Genomic DNA, 23,265 nt, shown 5'->3' with positions numbered 1-23,265 from the left:
CTGTACATCAATACATATGTAAAAAAAAAGCAGCATAAATACATGTAGACAAAACCGATAGGACAAAAATAAACTAATGTAAAAGCACGAGTCAATAAAACCATACTTATAGCCAGACTGAAACCCCTCATGATGTAAACACATTTACTGTACTTGAGTATTTCCATGTTATGTTGTATTTCTACTCCACACCAAAGGTAAATGGTGTACTTTACTCCACAAGTGACTAGATTAATGATAAACACTATTTATAACACTTAAATCAGATGGGCAGGTGCATTCATATATCAAATCACCATAGTCCAGCACAGGTCAAAAGGTCACAGAGCCTTTTCCTGGCCTCAAGCGAGAAACAGGACTTGTTTCTGAAAAAGAACCCTAGCCTAACCCTCAGCTTTTTAAGCAGATTATTGACCTGAAGTTTAAAAGTAAGACAATCATCAAGCCAGATACCAAGGTATTTATAACAGGTACCCACTTTGAGTACTTGTCCTTGCATAGTAACAATATCCAAAGCCGTGTCTGTAGTCTTTTTAGCTTTAGAAAAGAGCATTAGTTTGGTTTTATCAACATTTAAAAGAAGCTTTAGCTCAGAGAGCCGAGTCTGAATAATGTTAAAAAAAAACAGCCTGTAATTTAACATCAGCCTCCTTAAATGACCAATCTGCACAATGAATACTTTTACTTTTGGTTCTTTAACTATATTTGCATGCCCATACTTTTGTACTTTTAATTGAGTAACATTTTTAATACAGGACTTTTACTTAAAGGTCCCATGTCATGGCCATTTCTACTGATCATAATTCCATTGTTGAAGTCTACTAAAATAGATTTATATTGTGCAATAGGATCTCTGTATAACGGCTTGTTGGAGCTCCTGTGACTCTGCAGACCGTTGACAGGGGACGGGTAATCACGGTAATAACCGGAAAAGCATGACATGGCCCTTTAAGTAAAAGATCTGAGTACTTCTACGAAATGGGTCATTTATTGTAATAGACTTCTACACAAACAGCGCCCTCTGCTGGTTGTTATAAGTAATGCAGTGTTTGGCACTTCCTTATTGAATGCTGTTTTCCAGAGGTTGCCGTCACAATGCAGTCTTTACGCACAACCCATAAACAACCCACCTGCATTCTGACTGTGTCACCATCGTGTTATTTCGGCTGATCCCAGATGCGCAAAGATATAAATAAAGGTTCTTCCTCCATTAAAAGGTTGGACATGTCTCCAATTTGCAACTTGCTTATTCTTCACGGCAGAATGTTAAGTTTCCTCCTGGATGATGCAACACAAAGCCCTTGTTTCCACTCTCATCTGAACAGAAACAGGCGCCTCCCCTGCTTCCCCCTAGCTTTAAGGAGACCAACGTGAAAGGATTTGAGTTCAGCGCAGATCCACAGCTGGCTGCAGGACGAGAGCTTCTTACAAACGAGTCAACCATAGAATATATAAAAGTGAGAACATGGAGCAAGTGCTGGCGCCTTTGAGGGAGTCTGTGAAGCAACAGGTGAGAGCAGCTGCCACACCTGCACGACAACACACTGGCATGCAGCGACTTGTGCTTGGACAGCTATTGGAGAGGTTTTGCATGTGCTTAAAAACTAGTTTTGAATATGAAATGATAAGTTTACATGAAAAATCACTTCAATGGAACATTTACAGCAGTAACAGAAACAGATGCAATGTCTATCAGAGTGAAACAGATAATACAATAATGTGTATTAAATAATATGCACTTTATATTATGTTTGGTTATTGCAACAGGTTACACATTATTCAATTAAATTCAAGTTTATTTATATAGCCCAAAATCCTATTTGTCTCAGGGGGCTTCACAAGTAAAACAATGTAAAACAATGCGATAACAGAAAACGTATCAATGTGAAAATACCAATTTAAAAAGTAATATAACACAAATACAGTTTGAGTACAATCAATTATTGAATGTTCTTCAGGGTCCATAGTTTATACAGAGCCTCGTGGCATGAAGACAAAGTGGAACTAGAAGTGAAGGCGTGGCTGCTGTGGTCAAAAGGGCCATTTGGGGATGATGGCTGTTTAAAGCGGATTTATCAAAGATCATAAACAGATTTTAATAAACAAACAACTACAGCTCTCTTTTTTACCATTTTTCTTTTTACATATATGCATTTTTAATATATAAATCTATATATAGTATTCCTAAGATATAATAACCGAAAGAAAAATGACAGATAAGGTACATGTGTATGTTTTTCTAGGAGGTTTTGTGTAAGTGCTTTTTATTCCTGCAGGGGGACTTGGTGCACGAGCTAAAGGCGAAAGGCGCCAACGAGCAGGAGCTGAACAAAGCTGTTGCAGAACTGAAAGCCCGGAAGAAGATTCTGGAAGCAAAAGTGAGAAGTCCACACCTTCAAATCATCAGTCACATCCTTCAGAGGATATCGCAGCAGTCTCACAGCTTCTGCGTACTCGGACACCTTTTGGTTCCACTTTCAGTTTGAGTCAAAGAATGTTTACTTCCTGGGATCTGATTGTTGTTGTTGTTTCATCATCTCCTGCAGGAGCTAGCTTTGCAGCCTAAAGATGACACGGTGGACAGAGTGAAGATGGAGGACACCTTAAAGAGGAGATTCTTCTACGACCAGGCTTTTGCCATATATGGAGGTAAAACTAAAGGAAACTGAAACTACGTCATCGCATTTCAGGAAGTTATCAGCTCAAATATTGCATTCGACACATTCTACACATCGTCCTCAGGTGTGAGCGGCCTGTATGACTTCGGCCCTGTTGGCTGCGCCCTGAAGAACAACATCCTGCAGGTGTGGAGGCAGCACTTCATCCAGGAGGAGCAGATCCTGGAGATCGACTGCACCATGCTCACCCCCGAGGCCGTCCTCAAGTAGGTGACGACAAACCCCAGAACATAAACTGCATCTTCTTTTCGAATTGACTGAGAAATGTGCGTTATGTTCTCCTGAAGGACGTCGGGGCACGTGGATAAGTTTGCAGACTACATGGTGAAGGACGCCAAGACTGGAGAGTGCTACCGCGCCGATCACCTGCTCAAAGGTGACCGGATTTGAAGGAGCTCCACCGAGTCCTCCATAAAGCTTTCCGTTGTGTGCATGCATTAAGGACAAGGTGTCGGGTTTAATCCATAGAAAGCACAATGACTTCGCTTTTCTGAACGTTCAACATAAGGACATGTTTGTACTCGTCTGACTTGGTTGTCCTGTATATCCCAGGGCCATGGTATGTAGAGGAAAGCACGAGGGAAAGTGTCCGATCGACTGGTTTCTCATGTCTGCAAACCAAGTAGACGACAATGTGCGGCTTTAGAGTCTAATATATGTCAGTCCGGATCAAAAAACATTTCAGTAACTTTGAGATGTATTTCCTACATAGTTTGGCTGTAAGTGTTTGTATGAAAAGCAGGCCTTTTGTCACAAAAAGAATATTACTTAAGGCTTGTTTGACAAAAAAAATGCATATTTACTTTTACTAGTGAGAACATTGAGTTGAATCCCTGACAGCTGCTAAATGAGGATATGTGTTTCCCCGCAGCTCACTTAAAACAACTGATGTCTGACGAGAAATGCTCTGCAGAGAAAGCCGCCGAGTTGGAGGACGTCATCACTCAGGTGGGTGACACACACACACACACACACACACACACACACCACACACACACACACACACACACACACACACACACACACACACACACACACACACACACACACACACACACACACACACACACAACACACACACACACACACACAACTCTGACACTGCTCGACATAAAAGAAAACTACTTAAACTTAAGAAACATTCAGGTTATATTCAACGTTTATAATTAATTGAATGGTCCTAATGTTTTTTCGTGTGTCCAGGGCTAGTCTTATTTTTCCTCGGTGACATAGACCTTACCCTAATCCTAAACCTAACCAAGTCTTCACCCTAAAATTAATGATCCCCCTCATGGGGACCTCCAATTTGTCCCCATAAGGGAGGTGAGTCCCCACACGTGACTGTGTAGACAGATTTAGGTCCCCACAAGTATAGTAATGCCACACACACACACACACACACACACACACACACACACACACACACACACACACACACACACACACACACACACACACACACACACACACACACACACACACACACACACACACACACACACACACACACACACACACACACACACACACACACACACACACACACACACACACACACACACACACACACACACACACACACACACACACACACACACACACACACACACACACACACACACACACACACACACACACACACACACACACACACACACACACACACACACACACACACACACACACACCACACACACACACACACACACACACACACACACACACACACACACACACACACACACACACACACACACACACACACACGTCTCTATACTGCCACCTGCTGGCTGGGGAAGATATCCCTCTGAGGTTTTGCTTTCTGTTCCAGATGGATAACTACACTCAGCAGGAGCTGGCCGACCTCTTTGTGAAATACAACGTGAAGTCTCCGTCCACAGGAAATGACCTCACACCTCCGACCTCCTTCAACCTGATGTTCCAGACGTCCATCGGACCAGGAGGGAACATGACGGGGTAAAAATAATACGGCGGATCATTTAGTTTGGGTAGCATTCGTGTCATTGTTGAGTGACTGATTTGCCGTGACTCCGCAGCTATCTGAGGCCTGAAACCGCTCAGGGAATGTTCCTCAACTTCAAGCGTCTGCTGGAGTTCAACCAGGGAAAACTTCCCTTCGGTGCCGCTCAGATCGGAAACTCCTTCAGGAACGAGATCTCTCCTCGCTCTGGACTCATCCGCGTCAGGTAGCTAGAAGCTTCCTCATTACTCACCTGCAGATATAACGACAATATAGTGACGTTAAATCTTCCTCACAGAGAGTTCACCATGGCTGAGATCGAGCACTTTGTGGATCCAAGCGAGAAGAACCACCCTAAATTCTCCAACGTTGCCGACCTGGATATTCTGCTGTTTTCTTCCAAGGCTCAGACCAGCGGTCAGTCTGCACAGGTCGTGAGGCTGGGGGACGCTGTGGAGCAGGTGGGTGGGACACACATAATTGACGTGTTAGATATTGTGGATATAGTTACTGATGTATCCATACCTCTGTGTCTGCTGCAGGGGGTGATCAACAACTCAGTGCTGGGTTACTTCATTGGAAGGATCTACCTCTATCTCATCAAAGTCGGGCTGTCCAAAGACAAAGTGCGCTTCCGACAGCACATGGAGAACGAGATGGCTCACTACGCCTGCGACTGCTGGGACGCCGAGTCCAAAACGTCCTACGTAAATAATATTTTCTTGGGTGTTTACATGCATGGAGTTAAAAAACGAGTGGGCACAAGTTAAATCGAGTCTGTCTGCGTCTCTCAGGGCTGGATTGAGATCGTTGGATGTGCTGATCGCGCCTGCTACGATCTGTCGTGCCACTCCAAAGCCACGAAGGTCCCTCTAGTGGCCGAGAAGCCCCTGAAAGAACCCATATCCTTTCCTTCCATAATATCGTTTTTTTAAACTTTGAATGACTGATATCCTCAGTTACGTACTCTTGCTTTGCTCGATCGCTTGTACGCTGGATTCCTCAGTTAAACGCCTTAACTTCGTCGCACAAAGTGGTAAACGTTGTCCAGTTTGAGCCCAATAAGGGAGCCATAGGAACTTCCTACAAGAAAGATGCTAAACTGGTTCTGGAGTTCCTGGCCGGGTGTGACGAATGTTACATCGCCGACCAGGAGAAGCTCCTCACGGGAAAAGGGTAAGTTCCGCCTTTAAGAACCTATATGTTAATTAGGGTTGCCAGAAACTGACCATGATCAAAATCGATTATTCGGCAGCCCTGGCGAATAATAATTGATTATTCGACCCCAATGTGACCAATGACCATTTACAATTATTAATACTATTACTATTATTAGCATATATATATTTATATATATTTTGGTTGAAACTAAGCCAGAAAAAAAACCAATAATACATAAAAAAAAAAAAATATATATAAATATAATCGATTTTTCAAAATAATATTCGATCATGGAGACTGTAGCGAATATTCGAATAATCGAATAATCACTGGCATCCCTAATATTAATGTCCTTTTGTGTCTTCTATATTGTTAAATCGGTGGTGTTTTATGTCCGTAGAGACTTCAGCATCGAGACACAGGGACGGACATTCAAAGTGACCAAAGACATGGTCAGTGTGAAGCGGTTCCAGAAGACTCTGCACGGTAAGAGACCCGCCTTCGGAGCTGAAGAGCAGGATAATGATGCTTGTGGGAAATCAACCGTCTGTGTTTTCCCACAGTGGAGGAGATTGTCCCCAATGTAATCGAGCCGTCCTTTGGCATCGGCAGGATCATGCACTCCATCTTCGAGCACTCGTTCCGCAAGAGGGAGGGCGACGAACAGAGGACGGTAAGAGCGCTGTAAAACCAGAAAGGACGTCTTGGTGCTCGTTTTAATGTTTTTACCGTGAACCTTGAACTGAAAAGGAATGATTGTTCTCCAGTATTTCAGCTTCCCTGCCCCTGTGGCGCCGTACAAATGCTCCATCCTTCCTCTGAGCCAAAATCAGGAGTTCACGCCATTTGTCCAGCAGCTATGTGAGTGTGCTAACTCTCAGGTTAACATACAGCATTATGAAGTGTAACTTGTTTGTGTGCTGGAGCTGAATGGTATGGTTAGCGTATCTTTCCATAAAGACGGGAAGTAGGGGAACGGCTAGCCTACCCACCATCAACTTTAAAGCTCACTTATTACAATGTTATGTCGAGGTGGGATCATTTTTCAGACAGTAACTTTGTATCAAATCCTAAGCTAACCTAACTAGCAGGCTATAGCTTAGTATTTAACAATTGTTTGGTTTTTCTCATCCAACAGTTTCAATATTTTCGGCTCGATCATCCCCTCAAACTGAAACTCAAAATGTCTGCTTCTTCTCCGTCCTTTAAGCCGACGCGATGACTAAAAACAACGTGTCCTACAAAGTGGACGACTCTTCAGGATCCATCGGGAGACGCTACGCCCGCTCGGACGAGATCGGGGTGGCGTTCGGCATCACCATCGACTTCGACACGGTGAACAAGACGCCTCACACCGCCACGCTGAGAGACCGAGACTCCATGAGGCAGATCAGGGCCGAGGTACCGCACCAATCACCACAGCTGTGTGTAGCATCACATCCAGCTGTTGTTTTTGTTTCTAATACACACACAACCCTATTGCAGGTCGCCGAGTTGCCAGCGATGGTTCGAGACCTGTCTAACGGCACCTTGACGTGGGTCGAGGTGGAGAAAAAGTTCCCCATCTTTGAAGGACAAGAGACCAGCAGCAAGAAGGAGTAGCCAGACTGGGACTCAACAGAAGATTTCACATATTACCAAAGCTTATACATATATTTTATACCTGTAGGAACGATGTGTTTTCTCCGTCATAGCTCTGCTCAGACATACAGTACACACGTCCCACATGACGAGCAGCACTGATGCCTTGAAAGTAAGAAGCAGCCAGGTGGAGTTAAGTTTCTTTAAAAGCTTACTGTATGCCGCATTTTTATACATTTAATAAACTATATACTGTACTTCATGTCTCTTTTCTTTTTTTTTTGAGTTGCTTCTCACTGCATTGCATGTTGTGTTGCTTTGCATGTTGTGTTGCTGTCACTAGACGCCACTGAGAGTTGTGTTACAGTCCTTTGTCGAACACGAGAGAGGCATGGATGGACGTTTGGCTTCGGCTCAAAATGGCAGCAGGCTTAGACCTCCCAAAACAGACCTGGAACCCAGGAGGTGGAAAATAGCGGCGAGAGAAAAGAGACAAGGGGACTTTTAGCTTGAAATTGTCAAAGGATGCACACTTCCTCATTGCTACGACAACACGTTCATGCTAATTGATGCTCTTTTGTGATATAATATGATGCTAATTGGGATTGTTCACACACTATTCTGCAGAGCTATCGGGCAGAAAGTGGATTTACTCTTTGGTGCATCCTTTACAGAAGTACTTTAAAGTATTAGAGGAAGGTAAAACATAATAGACTCCTAATGTGTGTCTTCGGTGTGTTGTTCCGCCCCCCCTCTGTGTCAGTGGTCAAAGTATAAATACATCACGTCACCTTTACCCAGTGGCAGCTCCCTCTCCGGGAGTCAGAGGCGCAGACAAAGCCTGAGCAGATGCAGAAGGTTTCCTTAGATGCTTTTGGAAGTTGATATTTTAAATCTGGATTTTTTTTTCTGAATAATCGGAAACAAGTGGGGGTTCTATTGCACCTCCTCTTTCGGGACTGCTGCGTTCAAGGTCAGTGGGACAACAGGTGCTGCGGAGGACGGACTGAGAGCGTGGCCGAGTGGCATTTCAGCTGCATTGTGAAGAGAAAACAGGAGGCAGGGGTTGTAACAGAGATTTACAAATATAAATACATATGTGCCGTTATATGAAGCCATTTGAGACCATGTTGAATTAGCAAAACACAATGCTTTGATGCAGGAGAAGTTACAGTCTGAATAAGTTGATTGGAAAGGAGGTGTTGGGTTTAAAAATAGCCAGCAGCTGTACTTTGTTGGGGTCTCGGAATTCTTATCTTCTGAAAGTTTCACATTTGCCCACCACTGATGATTGTGATTATCAGCGGTACTCGTTCTTATTTTATACTGCAATATTTCACAGTGAATTACGGTACTTTTTACTACATTTCACCGTCTACTTTGCAGCTACAGTTACTTTGACCTCACACGTGTCGATATGCATTGTCAGACAGAAGTAAGAGTAGCAATAAGAAATCGTAAAAATGTTCTGTTTCAGGTTAAAGTCCTGCAATCAAAATCTGACTTGAGGAAATGAGAGAAAGTGTTTGCATAAAAAAAAACTTTAAGAACCAAAAGTAAAAGTACTTGTTGTGTATAATACCCCATCTCAGAATCATATAATCTTAATATTAAACCTATAATTGTCAATGTTTATTTACAGTAATTTAGTTTTAGCTGTTAATATGAATCTGTAAAGTAAATCAAGCTGTTTATTAACTCGTAGCGTAAAATGAAAACACTTAGGTAAAGTACCAGTACCTCAAAATTATACTTAAAGAGTACTTTAGTAAATGTACTTGTAACCACTGCAAGGAAGTATCAAACTGCTATCTACTTTGTTGGGGTCTCGGAATTCTTATCTTCTGAAAGTTTCACATTTGCCCACCACTGTTGATTGTGATTATCAGCGGTACTCGTTCTTACTTTATACTGCAATATTTCACAGTGAATTACGGTACTTTTTACTACATTTCACTACTTTGCAGCTACAGTTACTTTGACCTCACACGTGTCGATATGCATTGTCAGACAGAAGTAAGAGTAGCAATAAGAAATAACCCTAACGTCCTACAATCAAAATCTGACTTGAGCAAATGAGAGAAAGTGTTTGCATAAAAAAAACCAAAAGTAAAAGTACTTGTTGTGTATAATACTCCATCTCAGAATCATACACAGTATACATCTTAATATTAAACCTATAATTGTATAATTGTCAATGTTTATTTACAGTAATTTAGTTTTAGCTATTAATATGAATCTGTAAAGTAAATCAAGCTGTTTATTTACTCGTAGCGTAAAATGAAAATACTTCCTACCTCAACATTATACTTAAACAGAGTACTTTAGTAAATGTACTTGTAACCACTGCAAGGAAGTATCAAACTGTATATAAAGCAGAATACAAGTTGACCTTTCGCTTACATGTTAAAGCATCAATACAATTATATAACAACACAACAGTGACTTGGGCCATTCAACGTACTGCTACAGTACTTTTACTTTGCATTCATACTTTGTTGCTAATTATCATGTACTTCTACTTCAGTGAATGGAGGACTTTTACTTTTTAAAGGGACATTGTGACTTTTATTCAGCAAAGGATCTGAATATTTCCCCATCGTTGATAAATAGTTAGCATTTCAAAGTATAAATTGTTACAGTAAAAGAATGCTGGTGCAGCACTTACGATAGAAAAGGATTTAAAAGTAATTTGTTATTTTTTGAATTGTAAGAACCTTTACAACGACTTCACGCTAAATCCAGAATGGTTGACAAGCAGCGGATATCTTTTTAGTTACAGGTGCAAAAGAGAAAGTGGCATTGTTGTTGTTGTCCCAGCTGAAGGATGTGTGCTGTAAAACCAGTCAGACCTGGTGTCAGATCTTTACTGACGGTCTCCTTTTGGCGCAGGAGCCTCCAGAGCTCGTGCTGTCCGTGGAGCAATGGGGATCAAATCAGCCCTTCCTAAATATGAGATCTACTTCTACAACACGGTGCTCTGCCTGGCCACGCTGTGGGCCGGCAGCTGGGTCCTGGAGGTGTCCAGCTGTGAGTATGAGTACACACACACACACACACACACACACACACACACACACACACACACACACACACACACACACACACACACACACACACACACACACACACACACACACACACACACACACACACACACACACACACACACACACACACACACACACACACACACACACACACACACACACACCACACACACACACACACACACACACACACACCACACACACACACACACACACACACAAAAACGTATTCAACTTAAGGATTGTTCAGGTTATATTCAACGTTTATAATTAATTGAATGGTCCTAATGTTTTTCCGTGTATCCAGGGCTAGTTTGAATTATTTCCTCGGTGACAGATCTCCATTTTCGCCCCCAAAACACATGCACTGTTGCTTCTGAAATGAACATGGGTCCTTAACACTTTCCTGCACAACTTGAGTCACTAGAACACCAAATGTGTATTCATCCACAGCTTAAAATAGTCCCCAACAAATGCATGTTTTAGTAATGTTTAGTCTAAATAAATCTGTCCATATCTATATCTTAATAGGTGCAACCAAACTTGCAGTGAGATGGCATGCTTTATCGAGTAGTTTAGAAATGAGAAAATGCAATTATTTGGATATTTCTATAATTAGTGCCCTGAAAAATGAGCACAATAGAAAGCAGAGATTTTTACTTGTGTAGGAGGTTATTACCGACATTAATGATGGCTCTGTTTTATTCAAGTGTTCCAGTAAGCCAGCAAGTGTTCCAGTAAGCCAGCAAGTGTTCCAGTAAGCCAGCAAGTGTTCCAGTAAGCCAGCAAGCACAATACAAGAACCCGAGAGTGAACGGAGTTTAGCCATCACTCATGTTGTTACCTGTGAATGGACTAAAGTCTTCTGGTCTACAGCACAAAAGGGTTAGCACCACAATGCAATGTGCTGCATTTTGAGATGTGAAAATGATGGATTAAAGAGGCCCTTTTATGCTACTGGAGGTTTATCCTCTCCTGTAGCGTGTTTTATAGGTGTGTGTGCATGTAAAGGCTCTTCAAAGGCTCACAGCAGAGGCACTGGATACTAATATGAACCTGAACATGAGCAGAATAAGAATCTTTGCCTCATTGAACCCCAACATCTAAACTGTGAACCTGATGGCATGAGTTCAAACCTAAGTGTGGTGCAGCTACACCCCGACAACACAATGTGCAGTGTACACAGTAGAGAGGCTGTGGGGGGGGGGGAGCTGGAGCTATGCAGACCCTGCAGAGGAGATCAGGTTTCAGTGTGAATACCACAAGAAGAAAATAGATCCTGTGTTAGCCCCGTGTTTATTAGGAGTGTCACTGTCATGGAACACAAGTTGCACATCGGCATTCAAAGGACAAGGAAGCTTTAAATATATCTCTATTTACAATCACAATACATGTTTTCTTACCTCTTCTTTGTCAGCCGGCGCAAACAGAAAGGCGTTCAAACCCAGCGTGAAGCCGGGATGGTACTACTTTGGGAGGAAAAGGGTGAGAAAACAGTCATATTTCAGATATAAGTCATCGGTGTAAGAATGTTTCTAATCGATGTCTTCGTGGATCTGCAGGACTCAGCTGATTTGGAGTGGGTGATGTGGTTCTCCACCTTCAGAGAGCACATCCTGTTTGCTCTCGCCGGCCATGTGCTCTTCGCTAAGATCTGCTCCATGTTGGCTCCAAAGGTGACGAAATAATCCGCTGATTGAGTTGCAAAAAATATAAATATTCAATTAAATCAGGGGTGTCCAAACTACGGCCCGCGGCCCATTTTGATACGGCCCTGGGCTAATTCAAATAGTATAATGAAATATGGCCCACAAATCAAACTTGTGCTCGTCATATATTGTACTAATTAAATATATATAAATCATAGACTGTATATATAAAGGTATACATATATATCACAGTATTCATGTGTGCCCACTTTTCAAATAAATTCAATCAATTAAAGTTGGAAACATTTTCAAACTAATCTTAATTGTTATTAAAAATTATCTTTCTGTGTGTGGCCCTCGGTGAAAAAGGTTTGGACCCCCTGAGTTAAATGCAAGTGTATCGAATGTTCCCTTCAGGTCAGCACTTAGTGATTGTAATAACATCCATGTCCTGGTGGCGGCGCTCCATGTGCCCCACAGCACAGGTCCCTGGTGTACATGGTGTACGGGATGCTGGCCGTGTGGACCAGTCTGGGCTGGACCTACGTCACCCTGATCCTGTCGCACTGCATCCTGCTCTACAGCGTGTCCTTGGTGAAGATCCGCTGGCTGTGCTTCGTCACCGGCCTCTGCACGCTCGCCACCTTCAAGTGTGAACCCTTCGTGTCCTGGCAGGTACGCAGCTGCCAGGAAACCAACTGTTATCCAAACAGACATTATGCATGCAGACATCATGTGTACAACATTTTGTTATTTTTCAATACTAAGAGCCATGTTCATTCAAGATTCAATGTACGTACAATCGTTTCTGAGTTACATGACAAATGTCCAACATTTATGACAACAAGTTGCGAACCCCACCCCCTCCACGTGGTATTCCCAATGAATAGACTAACATACGACAGAAAGATAAATAAATGGTCATAAAAATAAAATATATGTACAAGTACAAATAAAATAAGGAATAGACCAAAATAAATACATACAACAAAATAATGATGACAACAGACTGTATACAAGTACATACTCAGATGAATAGGATTTGTTGGCGCTGTTTCTACCCCATGCAGTCTATGGTTTCTACCCCATGCAGTCTATGGTTTCTACCCATGCAGTCTATGGTTTCTACCCATGCAGTCTATGGTTTCTACCCATGCAGTCTATGGTTTCTACCCCATGCAGTCTATGGTTTCTACCCCATGCAGTCTATGGTTTCTACCCCATGCAGTCTATGGTTTCTACCCCATGCAGTCTATGGTTTCTACCCCATGCAGTCTATGGTTTCTACCCCATGCAGTCTATGGTTTCTACCCCATGCAGTCTATGGTTTCTACCCCATGCAGTCTATGGTTTCTACCCCATGCAGTCTATGGTTTCTACCCCATGCAATCTATGGTTTCTACCCCATGCAGGCAGGCTTTGTGGACGGGGACTTTGATCTGCGCCACGTCTTCTTCTACGGAGGATGTGGGTTCACCATCATGCGCTGTATGAGCTTTGCTTTGGAGAACTGCGAGAGGAAAGATGGGAACTACAGCATCCTGGAGCTGCTCAAGTACAACTTCTACCTCCCCTTCTTCTACTTCGGGCCCATCATGACCTTTGACAAGTTTTATGTTCAAGTACGTACGTTTTTAGGGACTCCAAAATCCCAATTTTCTGCGTATAAAATCACGTTTATTGCTATTGTATTTCTTTTATATTCGGGATTGTGGGAATCAGTATTTCGTCTGTATACACAAACTGAAAGATTGACAATAAAGTTGACTTTGACTATAGGTTCACGCATACAAGGGATTTGCCTTGGTGTATGGTGCGTGCTCCAGTATATAAACACAGATACATTGAAATTGAAATGCACAGACTGATAAAGTATTTCAACTATTTTATCTGTTTTGTGTTGCTCTGTTGGAGGAGTCGGTGACCTAAGATTTTCATTGGCATATCTTATATCTGCACTGTAGCTACGTGCACACGACAATAAAAGCCTTGAATCTTGAAAAATATGTCTATCGAGCGTCTGCTGCCCCCTGCAGGCCAACAAGTCGGACCTGAGCAGGAAGGAGTGGGGGTTGTGGAACATCAGTCTGCACGGCCTCACTCACCTGGGGGTCGTCATCATGGTGGACCTCCTCTTCCACTTCATGTACATCCTGACCATCCCCACCGACCTGAAGCTGCTGAAGCACTCCTCCGACTGGGCTCTAGGTCTGTGCTAAACCCCAACATACTTACATTAAAGATCCCCTATTATACCTTGGTTGCTGATTGGCTAATGGTTACACAAGACAAAACATCGTTATGACATCACAAGGTGGCCAAAATCTGATCAGCTCATTTTCAGACAGGTTTTTATAGAAATGGATCAAAAAGAGAGAAAATCTTTGTTCCTGAAACTTTCAGAGTCTCTTTCCACAGAGGGGACACATGTTGATGTAGAAGAGACATGAAGAAGAGGGGACACATGTTGATGTAGAAGAGACATGAAGAAGAGGGGACACATGTTGATGTAGAAGAGACACGGAGAAGAGGGGACACATGTTGATGTAGAAGAGACATGAAGAAGAGGGGACACATGTTGATGTGGAAGAGACATGAAGAAGAGGGGACACATGTTGATGTAGAAGAGCCATGGAGAAGAGGGGACACATGTTGATGTAGAAGAGACATGGAGAAGAGGGGACACATGTTGATGTAGAAGAGACATGGAGAAGAGGGGACACATGTTGATGTAGAAGAGACATGAAGAAGAGGGGACACATGTTGATGTAGAAGAGACATGAAGAAGAAGGGACACATGTTGATGTAGAAGAGACGTGAAGAAGAGGGGACACATGTTGATGTAGAAGAGACATGGAGAAGAGGGGGCACATGTTGATGTAGAAGAGACGTGAAGAAGAGGGGACACATGTTGATGTAGAAGAGACATGGAGAAGAGGGGGCACATGTTGATGTAGAAGAGACATGAAGAAGAAGGGACACATGTTGATGTAGAAGAGACGTGAAGAAGAGGGGACACATGTTGATGTAGAAGAGACATGAAGAAGAGGGGACACATGTTGATGTAGAAGAGGACATGAAGAAGAGGGGACACATGTTGATGTAGAAGAGACATTAAATGCTGTGGTGTGGTAACCAATGTATCCACGGTGTTGTTCCCAGTGGGCCTGGCTTACTTCAACCTGGTGTATGACTGGGTGAAAGCGGCGGTGATGTTTGGGATCATCAACACGGTGTCCAGACTGGACCACCTGGACCCCCCCAAGCCCCCAAAATGCATCACTTTGCTCTATGTGTTTTCTGAAACGTGAGTGAAACAGCTTAAACACTGTTGGATCATTATTCCTGAATCTGTCAAACTAAATATGCTTGTTCTTCTTTTTAGACATTTTGACCGAGGGATCAACGAGTGGCTGTGCAAGTAAGATCAGTCATTTACTGTTACGCTTATAACATTGGGATAGCAGAGGCATGCCGGGGGGGGGGGGCAGAGGCAGAAATGGTTATTAAAAAATATATAAAATCATAATTTGAACAATTATTGATTCGAAAATAATATGATATGACGTCTGGGTCTCTGTGTCATTAAAGCTCGGCTCTGTCTGTGTGTGTGTGTGTGGTGTGTGTGTGTGTGTGTGTGTGTGTGTGTGTGTGTGTGTGTGTGTGTGTGTGTGTGTGTGTGTGTGTGTGTGTGTGGACTAGCATTACTATACTTGTGGGGACCTACATCTGTTTACATAGTCACGTGTGGGGACTCGCCTCCCTTATGGGGACAAATTGGAGGTCCCCATGAGGGGGATCATTAATTTTAGGGTGAAGACTTGGTTAGGGTAAGTCTCTAGGAAATGCATGTAAGTTAATGTAATGTCCTCTGAAGTGGTGTATACATGGTATGTGTGTGCGTGTGCGTGCGTGCGTGTGTGTGTGTGTGTGTGGAACGAGCCATGTTGCATGCGCGAGCGAGAGAGAGAGCGCACCGGTACCGGAGATCGTTGTTGTTAGCTTCTGGTGCTAGCAAGCTACGCTAACGGATATAAGGAGTTTTTTCAACAACGAAGTGGACGAGAGTCCTCTCCCGTCAGACTGAGGGACTCAGTGAGCTAAAGGACTCTCTCAGCGTTACCTCAGTGGGTCTCAAACGTTTTGGTCACATTTATTTCCGAGGCACACGTTTATATGATCATTATAGTTATAAGAAAATAAGAGAATAAATGAAAAACAGGTATGAAATACTATATGGCAGTAAAACAAGAATAAAGTTTAAAAGGGCGATTTGTAAAATATCCATAAATTAAAAGTCAATCTGTTTACAGTTCTGTGTTGAGAGATGTCTCCATAGATCTCTTCATGTTGCTCTCAAAGTGCACCAGATTGATGCTTTAACTTCAATATTTAAAAATAAATCTTCCCGGGGTGCATGCCCCCGGACCCCCCTATGTGAGGCCCACACACCACCTATAAACATAGCACTTTACCCCTGCTTACACCTATATGCCTCGAGCCTTCATTGTAACTGTCACACTGTGGGGAGTGTTGCAGTAGAACATTCCTCTGTAGCGACCGGTACATTAATGGGAAACCCTAAATGTTTGAGCACCCTCTATGAAACGTCAAGCTACCCCACAGCAGCCCCGAAAGAAATCTCTGGTGCCGCCACTGAGCCTGACTTGTGTTGGGGGGGCCGACAGAAAAGGTTTGGGAACCACTGGGGATCAGATGTTCTCTCTTCTCTGTGAGCTGTTCTGTTCTGTAGGATAATACTTTCAGTGTGAATACTTCTACTGCCTGAATCTGCTTCATGGGTTTCACTTTCTTTGATCTGTTTTTAATTCAGCAGGTGAACCTATATGTTCATAAAATAGTGTGTGTGAGCTTAAATGTGTGTTTTAAACAAAAACGGAGCATTTTCTTTCAGCTCATATTTTCCTTCTGCTTTTCTAAACTGTAGTATGTGCCCATGTGTTTGCCGCCTGATCGTCTGCAGGTATGTGTACGATCACCTGGGAGGGAAACATGCGAACGTGGTGGAGGAGTTGGTGGCTTCACTTTGCACCTTCGGGGTCACCATCCTGTGGCTCGGACCCTGCGAGGTGGTGCTGGTCTGGGCTTTCTTCAACTGCTTCGGCCTCAACTTCGAACTGTGGACCGCCAAATTCTTCGCCGTGGAGCCTTTCGCTTCTCTAGAGGTGTGTCTGAGTGTCAAGATCTTGTGTTTTTTTTAGCCGAACCTGAGAAGCTTGAGGGGAATACATTTACACACGAATATTGACTTCTACTGAAAGCCAACATGATAATCCTTATTTTAATTCTGACACTTTTAAACGAATGATGTTTTACTTACAGATTGGAATGTCAGAAGCAACGTCCCGCCGCATCAGAGCCGTCTTCAACACGTTCAACTTCTGGAGCATCGTGCTGGCCAACATCCTGGCTTTAAACAGTTTGGACTTTGCCAAGCTGGTCGCCAAGAGGCTGCTTCTCAAAGGTGATTTATTTATTTCATTTCAGTTTGATTAAAAGTCTGTGTCTATCCCTAATCTGCCCAGCAACAATGGCCACACTCAGAACATTTACCATGGGTGTCTATGGGCGAGGCAGCTGGAGTTGGTGTCCCTTAAGGGCACTTATTTATTATTGTGTGAATATTATGGGATTTAAAGCCAGTATGAGATCTTAAAGCCTCTTCCTTGCATTCCCAGGTTTCCCTTTCACCACCATCATCGTCATGTTTGTCACCTACTGCCTGGTTCAAGTGATAAAGGAGAGGGAGAGGAGGCAGGCTCTCATCGATGATCCAGATCCTCTTCCTCCTGCTGCACCTCCAACGAACACCTCCACAACCTCCTCCTCCTCCTCCACCAGCGCTGCAGCTGCACCCCCCGCTGCTCAGCCCGTCGTAGATCCTAGCAAGGAGAAATCAGAGTAGACGTGTGTTAATACCCAAAAGAGTCTAATATATTTAAATAAGTGTAAAATCACCAAAGATGCAATAATCACATTTGACTTTTCTGAAACCTTTACTTACTCCAAAAAAATAAAGTTTGTACAAATGTTTGTGGCTAGTTTCTTTTTCTGAATATGACGAGAGAACAGTCTTTTTGCAGCACGTGAGTCAGTGTCAAGTCTTGTGTTCGGTTCAAGTATTTCTGAAGCGTTACCTCAGCAGCTTGACGGACGCCTCCACTGGAACACACTTTGCTCACACCTGTGACGAATCACTGGACCTGGACATGTGATAAAAGACAAACTGATATTTAACTCAATAGCCTGACTACGTCTTGAAGAGGACATGCTATGCTAATGTTAGCCTTTGCCGGCCATTTACATGCACACAAACCTATAACACACGACAGGAAAGGGATAATCCACAAAAAGCCCGAATAGAGGGCTTGTATATAATCATTTACTGTCAAAGTCAATCTTAAAAAAGACATTACAATGAATATAAATTGTATTTTTGAAGAAACGCCCAATAAAACAGCCTGGCTCTTATACTGAAAAGTGCATTCTCCTTCTGTGAGGCACTTGAGCGGTGTATGTTGGTGTTATTTTCTGCACCATAGCAAAGATGGCTCGGACAAACTGTAGCTTGAGATCCATATCACAATGTGAAGTCACATAAATAAAGAATTGTGTCATCGACTTTAATGAGTCAGAGTCTGCAGGGGGCCGCCTGTTAACCCACTTACTGCAGATACACCCATGACTCAGGATGGACATATTTCCCATGAAGCACCATGTCAGCTGTCAGAGTGGGCGGATGTTCCTGGGGAGTGGGTAGGGTGGAGTTTAGAGGAAGGGAAGAGGACTGTTGGTGTGGTATTGCATTTCATGCTCCAGAATGAAGCTCCAGACTGAGGCCCCGGGCTATAAATAGGCTCCCAGATGGAGCTCAGTTGAAGGGTCAGGACAGCTGGGTGGGAGTGTCGGGGGTCAGCTGGTGAGGGCGATCGCAGTGTCTCTGAATCCAGGCTAGCAACTATAACTCAGCTGTAGAGAAGACCCACTTCGGTTTGATTTGAAGCCCCTGAAAGGCTCTTCTGCCAGGAACCATGGCTCTGCCCATAGACCCCATGGATGAACCCAGGATGTACCAGCAGACGCTGATGCAGGACGGCCTGTTCGAACTGCTGGAGAACAACAAGCTGGTGGACTGCGTGCTGAAGATCAAAGACAAAGAGTTCCCCTGCCACCGCCTGGTGCTGTGCGCCTGCAGCTCCTTCTTCCGCTCCATCTTCCTGTCCGACCTGGAGGAGAGCAAGAAGAAGGAGATCGTGTTGGAGGACGTGGAGCCGGGCGTCATGGGGCTGGTCCTCAAGTACCTGTACACCTGCAAAATCAACGTGACAGAGCAGAACGTCCAGGACATCTTCGCCGTGGCTAACGTGTACCAGATCCCTTCCATCTTCACAGTGTGTGTGTCTTTCCTCCAGAAGCGCCTGAGCCTGAGCAACTGCCTGGCTGTGTTCAGACTCGGCCTGATGCTGGACTGCCCCAGGTTGGCGCTTTCTGCCCGAAACTACGCCTGCGAGCGCTTCCAGCTGATCTCCAGAGACGACGAGTTCTACCAGCTGCTCCCCAGCGAGTTGGCCGCCATCCTAGCAAACGATAATCTGAACGTAGAGACCGAAGAGGCCGTGTTCGAGGTGCTGATGAACTGGGTGAGTCGGGACACGGGGAGCAGAGAGAAAGAGCTGCCGGGTCTGCTGGACTGCATTCGCCTGCGTCTGGTCAGCCCGGATTACCTGAAGGAGAAGGTGGAGAAGAACGAACTGATCTCCAATAACTCCGAGCTGCAGCAGAAGATCCAGGTGGTTAAAGATGCGCTCGCTGGGATAATGCCAGAAGTTAAAAAAAACAAAAGCACGGAAAACGGAGGAGCGGAAGGAGAGGATGAGGAACAAGAGGAGGAGGAAGGTCTTCTCCCGGGAATCCTGAACGACACGCTGAGATTCGGCATGTTTGTCAGGAACTTGATCCTCATGGTGAACGAAGCCGGGGCCGTGGCGTACGACCCCACGGGGAACGACTGCTTCCTGGCCTCTCTGTCCACACAGGTGCCCAAGAACCACATCAGCCTGGTGACCAAGGAGAACCAGATCTTTGTGGCGGGAGGATTATTCGTCGACGAGCAGAACAAAGAAGATCCACTGTGCTCCTTTTTCCTACAGGTAGGGAAGGCTCGAAATAACGGGGTTCATACACTTTTTCAACACTGATTTTCCATGACCAAAGAAATGACTCTTTCTCAGCGGCACCACAGAGTATGGTTTATTTTAACATGGAACAGGAGAATAAGGTCTGAAACATGTTGTGCCGATCTAAAATAAATAAAATAGGCTATAGCTTCTACGCGCTAAAGCAACTCAAATCTCTCACCAGCAAAACCCCTCGTCAGTTAAAAGCCATTTTCCGTTTCATTCCTATACGATACAGTATTTATTATCATTATAGTATTACTATTTCGGCGATTAGATAAAATATAAATTATATTTGATGCAACTTTAGTTACATTTCCATGGCTTTTCCAAAACTTTGGGAAAAATATTGTTTTCCAAAAACTTTTCCAGGTTTTTAATGACCTCTGAAATAAGGACCTGAGATAAGAGATAGTACTAAACATTTGTGTTTTTTTGTTCTTTATTATATAATATAACATCTGTACCGCTGAAATATTTGTATGGTAAACCTTTTAGAAGCAAGTTATACTTTGTGGGGGTTGTGTTATATAGATTTGTGTGCATGTAAATGGTCTGCAAAGGCAAAACTCTCAAAGTTTCTATATAAGAAAGACAACAAAAATATATCTGGTTTGATAATAAAGTGCAATGTATTTTTTTTTGGCATTTTTAGGTTAAATATCTTGAAAAAAGTTGAATAATATGTGTTTTCCAGCCTTTTACATGTAGCTACATACAGGGAAATAACTATGTATCAACCTGAGTACACATACCTGCAGTGTTTGTGTACCTACAACCCCATTCACAATTGTTTGACCTCCTGTGACCTCAGTATGACCCGGTCAGTGCTGATTGGCTGGGGATGCCCCCTCTCCCGTCGCCTCGCTTCCTGTTTGGTATGGCCGAGGCCGAGAATTTCATCTTTGTTTTGGGAGGGAGGGAGCTGAAGGAGACGGAGTGCACGCTGGACTCAGTGCTGGTCTACGACAGAGAGTGAGTATGAGTTCAAGTTACTGTGAATACATCTGCTTTTCTCTGGACTGAATCCGAATGTATTTATAATTCTACAGATCTTTTAAATGGGGGGAATCGGAGTCACTTCCCTGGCCGGTGTATGGCCATGCGACTGTATCCCACAAAGATGTGGTTTATGTGATTGGAGGAAAGGGAGACAGCAAGTGAGTATCAAGTGCAATCAAAGCATCTAGTGCAAATACTTTTTCTTCATGATGTTCTTTGTGTCTTGTGAGAAGGACCTGTCTGGAGAAGATGTGTGCGTACGACGCCAGGAGATTTGAATGGAAGGAGCTTGCACCCATGAAGCTTGCACGCTCTTTATTCGGAGCCACAGTTCATGAGGATAAAATATATGTGGGGACAGGAGTCACCGACGAAGGGCTGACGGACACTTTGGAGGTGTACGACATCGCTACCAACACGTGAGTGCCCCGAAATCTGAGAATAAGGCAGATAATCAATCAATCAATCAATCAATCAATCAATGATGCAGCAACATTCAGTTTCTGGCCCCAAGGCAACATTTTGCAGAAAGAGGGAACGAAGAGATATTGTTCACATTTCCTTTAGTTAATTAAACTGCAGTTACATTTTCACAACACTATTTCATTTTTAAATCAGTTATTTTCCTCAGGGAGAAACCTTTCAATTTAGCTTTGAAGAGGAAATATTATCGTAATTTTCCCAGTGCACCCTATTGAACTGCTCCTTTAAGTGTGTGTGTGTGTGTGTGTGTGTGTGTGTGTGTGTTTACATTGTTCAGGTGGTCAGACTTCGTCGCGTTCCCTCAGGAGCGCAGCTCTCTGATGCTGGTGTCTCTGGCCGGCCAGCTGTACGCTGTCGGAGGTTTCGCCATGATGCCTCTGGAGGACAGCGAGGAGATCCTTCCCAAAGAGATGAACGACATCTGGAGGTGCGTCACAACATCATACATTTATTAACTTATCCATAGTGTTCCTCACCGTCACGTTGGATAAGGTTGACAGAATAAATAACAGGAAGTCAGACAATACCATTCCAATGGCACTGTTTCAGGGTTTTTCACGGTTGAGTTTTACCTTAAGTCTTCCGTCCTTCTCAGGTTTGATGAAACGGAGAGGAAGTGGACGGGGGTCCTCAGAGAGATCCAGTACGCTGCAGGGGCCACGGTTCTGGGGGTCCGCCTCAACACCCTGCGTCTCACTAAGATGTAAAACCCACTCCAGTTCCTGCTTGTTAACACATCTGTTACCGCGACGTCTACAGAGCCTTTGAGACTCATCTGTTTGATATTGCGCAATGCAATAGCAGTTTTATGCGGTTCTGGTTTAAAATCATGCACAATTTTCATTTTGATTGAATACGTTTTTATATATGTGTGTTTCTGTGGTTTAAAACTGTAAACAAACTGTATCCTGTTGGCCTTTTTTGCACTGTAATGAAATAAAATGTTTAGTCATGACAATCATGGAAAATGTGTTTGCAACAAGCTGGACATTTCACAACAGATTCTAAGACAGGGTGTCAAACTCATTTTCATCTCGGGCCACATTAGCATTATGGTTGCACTCAAAGGGCCGGTTGTAACTTTAAGACTATATAAAAATACATATGTAAATATTTAATATATATAAAATAATGTATTATATTACATGATTGCCTCTGCATTGGATTCATATCAGATAGGGTAATAACTTCATAATTAATTATGAGAATGTCACACAATTATTTTAAAAGAAAAGCCACATTCTGGAAAAAAAGTTAATAAAAATAAAGTAACATTATGGGAAAAAAGTGAGATTCTGAGAAAAAATGAATATTTTGAGAAACAAGTCAAATTCTGAGAAAAATGTCAAATTTGAGATGCATTGTGGGACATGTAGTTTATGGATGACGTGCTTCTGTAAATCTGCATGTAACCGTATAATAAACATACTATATTCTTTGCAAGCTCTTGTCGGCCACATTAAATGAAGTCACGGGCCGGAT

The 23,265-nt window shown here is 43.3% G+C and overlaps 3 protein-coding genes across 3 annotated transcripts; all 3 read left to right on the top strand.

Moving 5' to 3' along the window:
* The first annotated feature begins 1,240 nt into the window (after window positions 1–1,240).
* Window positions 1,241–7,658, top strand: LOC117465569 (glycine--tRNA ligase-like). The gene is made up of 17 exons (XM_071206966.1): window positions 1,241–1,510; window positions 2,277–2,378; window positions 2,547–2,649; window positions 2,743–2,884; window positions 2,966–3,054; window positions 3,550–3,626; window positions 4,510–4,655; window positions 4,736–4,885; window positions 4,958–5,120; window positions 5,202–5,366; window positions 5,454–5,562; window positions 5,691–5,835; window positions 6,221–6,306; window positions 6,384–6,493; window positions 6,588–6,681; window positions 7,031–7,221; window positions 7,306–7,658. The coding sequence occupies exons 1-17, from the start codon at window positions 1,466–1,468 to the stop codon at window positions 7,420–7,422; spliced, it is 2,034 nt and encodes a 677-aa protein (XP_071063067.1). The 5' UTR covers window positions 1,241–1,465; the 3' UTR covers window positions 7,423–7,658.
* A 531-nt stretch (window positions 7,659–8,189) lies between these two features.
* hhatlb (hedgehog acyltransferase like, b) lies at window positions 8,190–18,154 on the top strand. The gene is made up of 12 exons (XM_034108831.2): window positions 8,190–8,374; window positions 10,294–10,431; window positions 11,869–11,936; window positions 12,014–12,127; window positions 12,581–12,775; window positions 13,513–13,722; window positions 14,137–14,308; window positions 15,263–15,407; window positions 15,486–15,521; window positions 17,085–17,286; window positions 17,444–17,585; window positions 17,800–18,154. The coding sequence occupies exons 2-12, from the start codon at window positions 10,326–10,328 to the stop codon at window positions 18,024–18,026; spliced, it is 1,617 nt and encodes a 538-aa protein (XP_033964722.1). The 5' UTR covers window positions 8,190–8,374; window positions 10,294–10,325; the 3' UTR covers window positions 18,027–18,154.
* An 803-nt stretch (window positions 18,155–18,957) lies between these two features.
* klhl40b (kelch-like family member 40b) lies at window positions 18,958–23,226 on the top strand. The gene is made up of 6 exons (XM_034108297.2): window positions 18,958–20,271; window positions 21,113–21,273; window positions 21,351–21,458; window positions 21,534–21,719; window positions 22,061–22,210; window positions 22,379–23,226. Exons 1-6 carry the CDS (start codon window positions 19,153–19,155, stop codon window positions 22,488–22,490), a joined length of 1,836 nt encoding a protein of 611 aa, XP_033964188.1. The 5' UTR covers window positions 18,958–19,152; the 3' UTR covers window positions 22,491–23,226.
* The last annotated feature ends 39 nt before the right edge of the window (window positions 23,227–23,265 follow it).

The sequence above is a fragment of the Pseudochaenichthys georgianus genome, chromosome 20 (assembly GCF_902827115.2).
Source record: "Pseudochaenichthys georgianus chromosome 20, fPseGeo1.2, whole genome shotgun sequence".
Lineage (NCBI taxonomy): Eukaryota > Metazoa > Chordata > Actinopteri > Perciformes > Channichthyidae > Pseudochaenichthys > Pseudochaenichthys georgianus.
The sequence above is the reverse complement of the archived record's forward strand: the minus strand, read 5'-3'. Positions and strand labels throughout refer to the sequence as shown.

Coding starts and splice junctions, on each gene's coding strand:
- LOC117465569 (XM_071206966.1), top strand. CDS start 1,466: ATGGAGCAAGTGCTGGCGCCTTTGAGGGAGTCTGTGAAGCAACAG. Junction 5,121..5,201: donor TGGGGGACGCTGTGGAGCAG/GTGGGTGGGACA, acceptor TGTCTGCTGCAG/GGGGTGATCAACAACTCAGT. Junction 6,307..6,383: donor GTTCCAGAAGACTCTGCACG/GTAAGAGACCCG, acceptor GTTTTCCCACAG/TGGAGGAGATTGTCCCCAAT.
- hhatlb (XM_034108831.2), top strand. CDS start 10,326: ATGGGGATCAAATCAGCCCTTCCTAAATATGAGATCTACTTCTACAAC. Junction 11,937..12,013: donor ACTACTTTGGGAGGAAAAGG/GTGAGAAAACAG, acceptor GTGGATCTGCAG/GACTCAGCTGATTTGGAGTG. Junction 14,309..15,262: donor CTCCTCCGACTGGGCTCTAG/GTCTGTGCTAAA, acceptor TGTTGTTCCCAG/TGGGCCTGGCTTACTTCAAC.
- klhl40b (XM_034108297.2), top strand. CDS start 19,153: ATGGCTCTGCCCATAGACCCCATGGATGAACCCAGGATGTACCAGCAG. Junction 21,720..22,060: donor TACGACATCGCTACCAACAC/GTGAGTGCCCCG, acceptor TACATTGTTCAG/GTGGTCAGACTTCGTCGCGT. Junction 22,211..22,378: donor GAGATGAACGACATCTGGAG/GTGCGTCACAAC, acceptor CGTCCTTCTCAG/GTTTGATGAAACGGAGAGGA.